Raw genomic sequence first — 12,235 nt, 5'->3', positions numbered from 1 at the left:
CACATTAAAGATGTGTTTTTATTTTATTTTATTTTATTTATTTGAGAGAGGGAGAGAGCAAGAGCAAGGAGGAGAGGCAGAGGGAGAGGGAGAAGCAGACTCCCTACTGAGCAGGGAGCCCGACGCGGGGCTCGATCCCGGGACTCCAGGATCATGACCTGAGCTGAAGGCAGTCGCTTAACCAACTGAGCCACCCAGGCGCCCCAAAGATTTGTTTTTGAAAGGTTTTTGTCCATAGACACTTGACCCTTGAACAACGTGGGGCTTAAGGGTGCCGATCCCCACATAGTTGAAAATCCACATATAACATTTGAGTCCCCGAAACTTAACTACTAATAACCTACTGTTGACCAGAAGCCTTACCAATAATATAAATTGTCGATTAACACATATTTTATATGTTATATGTACTGTATACTGTATTCTTACAATCAAATAGGCTAGAGGAAAAAAAAATGTTACTAAGAAAATCATGAGGAAGAGAAAACACATTTACAGTGCTGTACTGTATTTGCTGGGAAAAAAAAATCACAAGTGGACCCACACAGTTCAAATTCATGTTGTTCAAGGATCAACTGAATATCAGAATTTACTAATGCCTTTTCCTCTCCTCCTTTGTAACACTTATAACTTTGTATGGCTCCTTGCCATACAAATGGCCCTGTGACATTGGGAGGGATGTAACACAGCTGAAGAGATCCTGACAGAAAGGCAGCCGTGGGTCATGGGCACATGCCTCCTCATGCCCAGCTTCTCCTTACCATGCTTGTCCACTATCCCTGGGAGGTTGTTCGCTGTCAGGAAAATAATTACGAAGTCAGCCAAGGATGTCTTCAGTGGCTGGCATGGAGCCTGTCTCTCCAGGGCCCTTTTGCACATCCTGTCATTTCACCTGCCTCTGGGTATCTGTGACCCTGGGCTCACTCCTGTCCACTCCTGCTGCTCACCGCCTCTTCCCCTTCACTCTGAGGTGGGGTCTCAGGGAAGCTGCGTGGAGACCAGGAGCCATCTCTAACTCCAGTTGAAGCTGTCTCAGAAGGCAGATGGAATTCCAGTCTGGAGAGTCTGACAATTGCCTGTAGCCAGCAGGTACACCAGGGTTCTAAATATTCTTACCACTGTGCTTTCAAGCCTATGCGTCAAGACCTCCGGTCTTCATGGTGCCTTACAGTGTGCAAAGCATTCTCTGTGCTTCAACTGCGTGGCAGCTCTATCATGTGGAAACGGTGATGAGTCTTCTCCTCAGTTTACAGAGGAGGTGATGGAGGAGGAAGAGGAAGAGGTCTCAGGCCCACACCGACACTCACTCTGGCTTTAGTTCTCTTCTGTCCAGCCGGAGCTAGTCCTGAGCCCCTTCATGTGCTGGCTGCACGCTACCCCCGGCTCCGTACCAGGCTTCCTAGAAACTGAAGCTCCATGGAGGCACATCCCTCCCTGCAGTGCATTGTGCACTGTCTGCTTCCTTTTTCACCGAGCCCTTAATCCTCTGAACGGGCATCTGGGCTGGTGAGAGAAGCATCTCTTACTCCAGAGGACTACAGAATTCTCTCCATCTCTTTATGTTTTTTTTTTCTTTTTTTTGCACAAGTGTTTAACTAAGAAGCAAAGAAAGGTAGCCCTGAGAGGAAATGGTTTTTTACAAGTTGTTTAAAGCTGCCAAAAAGGGCAGTGGAACCTCCAGGATTTACCAGCTAAGCCATTGGTGAGAGAAACTCTGTGTCCCTCTCTGTGTCTCTCCTTCCTCTCTCCCATTGCACCGCTTCAGTGGGGAACATCAGTGGGGAATAGCTACATCTTCCAACCTGACCAGAGACCACTTCGGGGAGCCTCCTGGTTTCACTTTGCCAGTGAGGCATTTTCTGCAAGTCTTCCTTCTCTGACACCAGAACCCAAATTCCTCCTATCAGAGATTCCCCATGGGGCCACTTAAGAACTGCCCATGTTCTAAGAGCCAACTGTCCTGGATACAGCTTTTCTGTCCCTTCCTCTGGGAACAAACTTTCTGGTTCCTGTGGTCAGCAGCATTTCTTTCAGGTCTCCTTTCAGTTGACCGAAGATATTTCCAAAAACAGGCTTCGCTTATGAGCCTTGGATTCTCATCACCACAACACCTCCAAAATCAGTCTGGTGGAACTTTGAAAGAGGGGCTTAGATAGTTGACAGAACCAGCTCCTACAGAGGGTACAAAATGATGAGAGAGATCCTAAGAAGCCATGACAGCAGGGACAGCAGATTCCAGGTCAAGGGTGACTCTGTTCCTGCCTCTGTCTCTCGCTCTCAACCACCTTGGTAGACATGACTGATTGATCACCATGCTCTGTTCTTTTGAAACCAAATCTCTGGCTTCAGAATCCTTCTTAGCAGACAACCATCACCAAATGATTGGAGTTGACATTCTCTGTCCCATCCCTCTTTTCTTTCTTCATCTCTGTCTTCCACAAACCCTATCTGGAGAGTTGAATTCCAGATTCCAGGCAGATCTCCACAGAGCTGCTCACTGTGCCTCTCCCTGCCCCTCTTGCACCTACTGCCTGAGCTGTGAGCCCCAGGGTTATTTTTGGAAGCCTGAGTGTCAAAACAAGTTGGCTAGCTATGTACTCCCTGGTGCTGATGGGAGTTTGACAAGCTGTAGCCCGGCTTTAATTTCTCATTTTGAAGCATTAAATGTCAGGAGCTCAATTAACATTTTCATTATTGCATTTTTATTGTGCTCTTATTTAGGCTACAGATGTGTGGGAGCTAACGTTCCCTTCCTGCTATTTTTAAAGAAAAAAATATCAGCCAAAATGATAAATTCTTACATCTTTAGGGTACTTTCCTGATTCTTGATACCTTCCCAAAAGCACATCAACATTGGAACATGGTTTAATCATTTGTTGACTCATTCATCCATTCCACAATTATTTATTGAGCGATTAACTACTGCATTTGGGGCACTGTTCTGGGCTCTGAGGTGGGGGGTGCCCATTGGGGATCCTTGGGCAACATAGGTAGACTAGAAAATCTTGATCACTGCCTTTTTTAATGAACATAACTGCAAGGGGAAGAAAAAGAATGGGAAAGAAAGAATGAAGGGGTGTTGGGATGGAGGCAGTTAAGAGTGGCACAAACCAGATGCCTTCTTTTCCTGCCCTACTTGATAGCCATGATCTGCTGAGTACGATCGTTTTATTCTGGGCACCCTGTAAACTTGGTTACATAGTCTATATAATATTGGGTCATTCAACTGCTTGGCATACAAGGGACAAGTGGACACGTTTAAGTTGGAGGCACACTCACATGTATACACATGGACACACACATACCGGTTTTCCTTAGGCTACAATTATACATGAGGAGGAAGTTGTCCTTAGGCCCAGCTTCTGCACGGATGTCTACTGTTCCACTCTTTGCCACCTTCAGGAGCACCTATCATGATCAATTTTAAGAGACTGTTGGTAACAGCATGAATAGTTCAAGAGATCCAAGCTCATTAATATCGAGTCTTTGATTCTTACCATTTAAAGATGCATTCCTGTCATATTATTTACTTTGGTTCCCGTGTTGTTTTTTTCTTCTTGCTGGGTTTTTGATATGATACCAAGAAAGCACTACACACATCAACTTTATTTTTATTTATTTTAAAGGAATTTTTAAAAATTAATTAATCATTGTTTTTAGTAATCTCTGCACCCAATGGGGGGCTCAAACTCATGACCCTGAGATCAAGAGTCACATGCTCTTCTGACTGAGCCAACCAGGCACTCCACATCAACTTTAAACATAACTTGGAAAACTTTCCTCTCTGCCGCCTTCCCCCCAGTCCCAAATCTGCAAACAATTATAAACGATCTGCTTATGTTTCAGGCAACATTGGCCCGGAGCTCTCATATACTGATATTGGTGTGTTCATCTCTTCTGATGGGGGCAACACATGGAGACAGGTAACTGGGAGAATCGGGGACAGGGAAGAGGCATTTAGGGCAATTTCTACCCTCTCTTTTTCCTGTAGATTCTCAGGCTCAGTATGAGTGTGGTTGCAAAAAAAATGTGGAAGCAACTGTTCAGTTTGGTCCATTTTGGCTGACAGATGAGCAGCAGGGTAAAATGGAAGCATTGGGTGAGAAATAGGAAGGGTATGAGTGTGGTTGCAAAAAAAATGTGGAAGCAACTGTTCAGTTTGGTCCATTTTGGCTGACAGATGAGCAGCAGGGTAAAATGGAAGCATTGGGTGAGAAATAGGAAGAACCAGAATTTTCCCATTTTTTCCATTCTTTCATTCAGCAGTAAGTATGGGACAGCCACTGGATGCTAAGTACTGTGCTGGTTTCTGGGGATACAACTGATGAACCTTTTCCTATCATTAATGTGCCATGGGATCTGGGCAGATAGGTCTCTTTACCTTGCTGGATCTGTTTCTTTATCTACAAGATGAGCAGGTTAGAATACTAAAAACACAAAGCTGTGGAAGTCTCTGGTGGGTTAAGTATTATGTAGGCCCAGCCTTAAGTAAGAAGAAGCAGCTTAATAGATACATCACTACATGAAAAATTAATTCAATTTTACAAACATTTGTAGCACACTGTCCAATAGAACTTTCTGCAAAGATGGAAATGTTCTCTGTCTGTGCCATCCCATGTGTCTATTGAATACTTGAAATGTGGCTAGTGTGACAGAGGAACTGAATTTTTTATTTTGTTTTAATCAATTTAAATTTAAATTGTCTCATGTGGCCACTGTATTGAACAACACAGATTAATACAATGTCAGTAGGTGTCAAGTACAAACCTGAGGAGGCAGTTGAATATTTTGGAGTCCTTTTCCTCAAGGAGTTCAAAATTAAGTAGAGAAAACAGCTTCATAAATAACTAACTATAGTTTAGAGTGATTTTTTTTTTTTTAAGAGAGAGAGAAAGCGCCCATGAGCAGTGGGGAAGGGCAGAAGGGAGAGGGAGAGAATCTTAAGAATTGTAAGAGAATCTTACATGGGGCTTGATCTCAGGACCCTGAGATCGTGACCTGAGATGGAATCGAGAGTCAGACATTTAACTGAGCCACCCAGGTGCCCCTGAATATATTTTAGTAGCATTTTTAGCCTGCAGAGCAAAGGGAAGAATTACTTCTACTGGGAGAAACTGGGAAAGATTTCACAAGAAGAGTTGACATTTTACTAAGTCTTAAAGGTGAAAGGTTTTCACCTGAGGAAGATGAAAGAGGAACACTGAACATCATGATGTAGGTGCAGCCACCATCTGCAATCTAGTTGGAAAAGTTCCAACTTGGATCCCTATATGAAGCTGTCATCACCATCACCAACATCACCATCACCACCCCCATTGCCACCACTGTCACCACTACCACCATCAAAAGAAAAATTTACCAAGAACCCACCAGATGCAACCAGCTATTTTAATTAAGTACTATAAGGCATACAACAAAGAATAAGTTAAGGTTCCTACCCACAAGGCCATAATTAGGCAGATGAGAAGCAGACACATAATTCAGAACATATCTTCAGAATAAAAGATAATCTCATTTAAGTGTCAAATGAGGATGGAAACTAGAACTTCAACTCTTCTGGTACAGAAACTCCTAGCAACAAACCATTGTCCCTCCAACTCAAGAAATAGCTCACCTGGCCGGGTGACTACTGCAACATTCCTTCCTTGTGTTGTTACTACTTTGGTTTTCTTTTTCTTTTTCCAAATAGCTAAGGATTCCAGTTTCCACTCCAGTGTTGGACAGGGCAATTGTTAGCAGTGGCCAGAGTGATAGAGAAGAAAGTGAAAAGATAATGGTGTCTCTCTCTCCCCCATGCCAAGTATCTTGTACCCCTCATCCTCGGACTTCAATCCAGCCTCTCCATTATGTGGCTTAGCACAGAGCCTACCTTTGAGCTCTGGAGAGAAAACACTGGCACTATAGGCCCAGAGTCCATTTCTATCTGTTAGAGAAATGAATCACCCTGAGGTCCTTTTTGCATTGAGACTACCATTAGTGTGGATATTTTTATTTCCTTAAAAGGCAAATGTGAGAAAGGAAACCAATTGAGAGGTTAGGCCTGAGAATCCATTTACTTTTTCTCTATGGTGTTCCCTGGGGCATATGTACAGGAGACCCCATTCCTCCTGTTCCCTCCCTTTTGAATATGTTTATACCTCCTTACCTTTTCTACTATGGTTCACTTAATCCACCATCCCAACCTCTCCATCTAGGCTGTAAGAACCACCAGTAGTGGTTAAGAGCTACAGGAATCGTCCAATTCCACTTTCTTCCAGAAGATCTAAAGTAGGAGGTTGGTTTTCAGCTGCAGAAATGTTTTTTTCCTGTTTCAGGTTGGAGATACAATAGTTATATATAATAGAAGCACTGATACATGTGGGATCACCTCTGAAGTTCTCATAGCTCAGAGCCTGGCATCATAATAGGTGCTTAGGAAATGCGTATGGGTAGATGGATGAATGGATCACTGAATGCATGAATGAATGAGTGGACAGATGAATAGGTAATGGACAAAGGGATGAATCAAAGAATGAATAACTCTGGATCCCTGGAAGCAGTGTGTTCCAATGCACATTCAGAGTAAAGATCTGCAAGGGCCCAACTTAGGCCTTCATCCAGCTTGCATGGAAACCTAGGAGATGGTGGCTCAGTCTAAGAACTCAGTCATCATGTATACCATAATGTCTAGAGAAATTGTCTTTACATTCCTAGACAGTTTATGAACAACACTCTAAGATACAGACCATTTATAAATTAGCAAAAATCTGCATAGATGAGAAAGAAGAGAGAGCTGAGTAGTAACTTACTCAGATGCCAAGATGGGGAAGCATTTTTGAAGTCATATTTTTCCTTTGGGTTATCTGGCTGAGCATCTTGTCTCAACTTCTTGTAGCACACTGGTTCACAGTACTAGTGGAGGGAGCCCTGGAAATACCATTTGACTGGCTTTGGGAGAATTATTTGTTCTCTCCAAAGCCCATGTCCTCATCTATTAAGTGGGGATAATAGTATTTGCCAAACTACCTGATAGGGTTGTTGGAAGGCTCAGAACCTAGATGAAACAATATTTGTGAAAGACTTTGTAAACTGTAAGCACTATGCAAATGTAAGGTGTTGCTAAGATTGTTGTTGTTGTTGTTGTTGTTGTTGTTCCAGATCTTTGATGAAGAGTACAATGTCTGGTTCCTAGACTGGGGTGGCGCCCTCGTGGCCATGAAACACACACCTCTACCAGTCAGACATTTGTGGTAAGGACAGCTCCCTACCCTATTAATAAGCATTTTTTTTTTTTTTTTAGTGGAAAGTGTTGGGACAAGTTTTTCTGCATGACTTTATACCCATTTACCCATTTCCTCTTCCATTTATTCATCTATACATCCATTTATTACACATCCCATCATCTAACCCTCTGGTAGGCCAGAAATTTAGATGGGGAAGTATGATGATTAGAACAGGGCGGTAGGAATGGGGGCTCAGATAAGCAGAAAAGACCAGGAAGGACCTGTGAGTTCAAGCAGACAAGATTAAGAATCCAAAATACAGGAAATGGAAATTGGCACAAGAAGAATGTTAGGTTCATGTAGTAGATACGAATTTCAGTTCTAGATAATTTGAGTTTAAATGTATGTGAATATTTAAGCAGAGATGATGATTTTTCAGATATATTCATCTGATGGTCAGGACAGAGGTCTGGGCTGACACTCTAGATTTGGACACATTAGCCATTAGATGGTAGGTGAAGCCGTGGCAGTGGTCCCAATGCCTCAGAAGAGTGGGTACAACAAGGAGAAACCAGGGATTCCTGCAGAACACTGTTAAATACCAACACACAGAGCAGAAAATAAATTATGGAACAGACCAAGAAGTAGACAAAACAATAAAAACACAGGAGAAATTTTTCTTTTTTTTTTTTTAAGATTTTATGCATCAGAAAGGATGAATACCCAACTTTTATATCAACATGGATGGGACTGGAGGAGATTATGCTAAGTGAAATAAGTCAAGCAGCAAAAGTCAATTATCATAGGGTTTCACTTACTTGTGGAACATAAGGAATGGCATGGAGGACATTAGGAGAAGGAAGAGAAAAATGAAGGGGGGGAAATCAGAGGGGGAGATGAACCATGAGAGACTATGGACTCTGAGAAACAAACAGGGTTTTAGAGGGGAGGGGGGTGGGGGGATGGGTTAGCCTGGTGATGGGTATTAAGGAGGGCACGTACTGCATGGAGCACTGGGTGTTATACGAAAACAGTGGATCACCATATCAAAAACTAATGATGTATTGTATGGTGACTAACATAACATAATAAAAAAGATTTTATTTATTGGACAGAGATAGACACAGCGAGAGAGGGAACACAAGCAGGGTGAGTGGGAGAGAGAGAAGCAGCCTTCCTGCTGAGCAGGGAGCCCGATGCGGGGCTTGATCCCAGGACCCCGAGATCATGACCTGAGCCGAAGGCAGCCATTTAACGACTGAGCCACCCAGGCGCCCCAGGAGAAATGTTTTCATGGATGCTGAAGAAAGGGGTGATCAATAGCACCAAATTCTATAATCAGACCAAATTAGTTATGGAATGAAAAACAATCTAAGATTAAGCAATATAGAGGAGTAAAGGAGGTCATTGGTGATCTGTATCAGAGCAGATTCAAAAGAGAAGTGGGATTGAAAGGTAGATTACAGTAGATTTATGAATGAAATGAATGATGAATGAATGAATGAATGATAAGCAATGGAGTGAAGTGGAGACAGTGTAGATAACTCTCAATAAAGTCAATTATGGAATGAGGTTGAGTGTGTATATACATGACCCTCCAGTGAGGACAAAGATCTGTGAGAATATATTTTGATGATGATGATGAGAAAGATTTGTGAGAATATATTTTGATGATGATGATGATGATGATTCTGTTGTTTGTTTTGGCTTTTGGCAGGGGATGAATAAGTATCATGTGTGTTTATATGCTGAAGGGGAAGAATTTCAGGCTTCAGATGCAGCAGAGTGAATATTTGAGAGTGAAAATTTGGCAGTAAAGGGTATGCTATCTAGAGTACAGTTGTTGGGATGAGCCATGAGCTGGAGGATGGACTCTGGCTTAACTCCCAGATGCTTGATTTTGGGAGACTCACCCTTTTAAAGTCAGAGTTTTACTGGGAAGCATCAGATTGTAACCAGTAAAAGATACAGGACTTCCAGGTGCCAAATTCAAGCTTAAGTCACCCTGGCAAGGACTTAAGAAGGTTTCTCTCAGTTATTAAGTTAAACCATATCATTTTGCCATTTTTGTTGGTCAAAACTGGTCAAATATCATCAGTTTCTTAGAGCTTGAGGTAACATAAAGTCCAATGGTTTTATCTACCACTCTGTCTTCATACAGAGAGATTATGAGATTAAATTTTGAAAAGATGCGTGGAGCCATTTGTAAGGAAAAGTACTCTACCAACTCAAGAATGAGCTTGTACAAGTTCCCATTGTAATTCTTTATCATCCCTTTACTACTGATTATATACTTTTTGGATAAATTAGAAGCATGAAATTACTTAATACTAATGATAGGAGTTTTTGAGGAATTATATTCCAGGCACCATTCTAAATCCTTTACACGAATTATCTAAGTTAGTTCTTTAACAACCCTATGTATGTGGGTACTCTTTATCACATGTTTATAATGGCATTGAAATGCAGACATATTAAGTTCTTTGCTCAAGTCTACACAGCTAGTACCTGGCAGCACTAAAATAGGCCTCTGTTATGGCTGCTCTTCTCTTTTTACTGAATTTTCCAGATACTTTAATGAGTACACAGAGGCTTATCACGTGGCCCCAGCTCTCTGGGAGATCATAGTCAAGATAAGGAGCTTAGTCCACATATCACCAGAAATCCAAGCAATGCCTGCTTAAGCATGCTGGCCATGTGTATTGCTGCGATCTTAGCACAGGATGGAGTCCTGCCTAGTGTGTAAGGGGGTCTTCATGTAGCTGCTGACATGAGAGTTAATTCTTGAAAAAAGGATGCCCTGTGTCAGAGGACTGATGAAAGGCAAGCCAAGGGAAGAGAAACTGTTACCAAAGCCTGGGATTCAGGAAAAGTAGGGAGTGCTCAGAAAATATATTTGATTAGAATAAAAAATGGGAGAAAGTAGAGTGGGTAGGACTCAGAAGAACTTAAATGCCAGGTTGACCCCGTAGATAATACCCTCTACTGCAAAGACCTGCCTTCTTGTGGAGGGAAGAACTTGTCTACTGAGGACTGAAGAGCACTTGTACTCTCAGAGAGGATTACTTAACTCTTAAAACAAGTTCAGTTGCTTATTTGTTTCTTAACCAAGAAAGGCAAACTTTTTTTAGCTCCATCATGATGTTCTAAGAACTTCCGTTGAGGTCTCAATCAGAAAATCGGTAAATGCCCTGCAGACAGATATAGCTGAGCAGATTTCTTCCACTTAAGTCTTGAGAGAAGGGGTGGCAACCCCATCTCTCACTTGACCATCACCCTCCTGCTCTTTCTCCTTCATTATGGTAGGAACTTAGTACTTACTTAGTGGTTGATTTCTAGAGCCTTTTGCACAAAAGTTTCCTTGTTTTAAGGAAAAGAGGAATTTGGTGGCGTTATTTCCTTTTGGGGATAGGAGAAGTGAGTATATCTGGTGTGGAACGAAGGGACTAGAGAGTTTTGATTTTGGTTCATCTTCCATCCTCACATCTGACCATTCAGTCTGTTCTGCAGTGGTTTCTCACCCAAGACCTGATCACTTCCCAAAGGAGCATTTGTCTGGGAATTTCTGGAGGGAAACCATCCAAGCTGGAAAAATTGTTTAATATTCTCTCAGGGATATGTAAGTAGGATAAAATCGTGCCTCTCAAAGTTACCAGTACAAAGTTTGCATTTTCCCTTGCTCCATGAAATATCTCTTTTGTTGGTAGAAAATGTTTGCAAAACTCAGAAAGAAAATAGCTGCATTCCCATTCAACTTCCTCTTATAATAATGATAATACCACCCTCCCTGTGTTTGCCTACTCCAACTCACAAAGTATTAAACATGATTTTTCACACTAAGCTTTTGAGATAGAATTTTCTCCATTTAAAGGATGTCGACACAACCATTTGTCATAAATGCTACACATGTTTCCTTGAACTTGAACAGCACCCATGATTTCTGCTTACTTGCCTAGCTGTGAATGCCATTCTCTGTAAATCTCTGCACTGGTTAAATGGCAGCCCTTGAGGACGTGTGTCAGAGCACAACAAGAAATAACCCATTCAAGAATTCTCCTTTGCACTTCTCTTTCAAAGGCTAAGTGAGTGTTTTGGAAGGACTTGACTATACCATTATCACCAGTGTTTCTTTATGAGATTCTTGACTGATTTTTGTCTCATGCTTATGAATTGCAAGCTTGTGAAACTTAAGCAGTTTCTTCATCACCAGTGGCTTCTAATTAAGTCACAACCTTCAAGGTAAACAAATAGCTCATTTTAAATGAAAGAAAAGTTATCCGTTCATTGCTATTTTCTGTGTAGGCCTCAAACTGATGTTATTTTGTACACAGATGTATATATATTTGCATAGGAAAAAAACCCAACACCAGCCGACCCACTCTTACACAAGGGTAGGGTGGTTCTCAAATTTAAATAATAGCTATATTGCATTTCAGAGAAAAGAGGAGTCATAATTGAAAAGCTGAGGAAATGTTAGCTAGACTAATAAGGCATGCTGTTTCCCATAAATTGAAATGATAGGTAGCTAGATATGCATGAAGACAAAACAGCATACAAATGAACCCATCTGTTTGTGACCGTGTACATTTGGATACATAGAGATTAGAACCTAAGTGCTGTTTCAGGTAAGCCCTCCATCCAGTATTTTCTTCAGACCATGGATGCATTAGGGTGAAATGAATAATGGCGCCCTATGGAAGGCAGTGCTCTAATAAAAACTTGCAATAGACAGAGCTACTAATTGGCAGGTAGACGGGGGTCCTACTGTTTGCTTAGCCCTGACAAGCTGTCAGTGTCTCCTTCCAATAGGATGTTCTTGGAAACAGGAAACGAAACATCACCTGGCCCTTTGTGTTCCTTTGTTTTTCTATAAATGGTTGTGAGCGCTGGTGTCTTGTCCAGAGGCACATTGCCATGCAAACAATAGTCCTAACCAATAAGCTCTTCTGAAAAACGAAAGTGCACATGTTATTGTGAAGAACTTCCCGGTCGCTAAACTGCCACCTCCTCATGTGTTTGTGATCAAGAGTGAT

At 41.8% G+C, this 12,235-nt stretch overlaps 1 protein-coding gene across 1 annotated transcript in view; it reads left to right on the top strand.

Moving 5' to 3' along the window:
- The window catches only part of SORCS3 (sortilin related VPS10 domain containing receptor 3), a 608,461-nt gene that overhangs the window by 519,776 nt on the left and 76,450 nt on the right, over positions 1–12,235 (top strand). Inside the window, exons 12-13 of the mRNA XM_028098753.2 lie at positions 3,847–3,923; positions 7,138–7,229. Coding sequence (XP_027954554.1) covers positions 3,847–3,923; positions 7,138–7,229 — 169 coding nt within the window. The remainder of the gene's footprint in view (positions 1–3,846; positions 3,924–7,137; positions 7,230–12,235) is intronic.

Source organism: Eumetopias jubatus, unplaced genomic scaffold (assembly GCF_037043125.1).
Source record: "Eumetopias jubatus isolate StellerSeaLion01/CBP00866 unplaced genomic scaffold, mEumJub1_p1.0 scaffold_17, whole genome shotgun sequence".
Lineage (NCBI taxonomy): Eukaryota > Metazoa > Chordata > Mammalia > Carnivora > Otariidae > Eumetopias > Eumetopias jubatus.
This window is presented reverse-complemented; position numbering and strand designations above follow the sequence as displayed.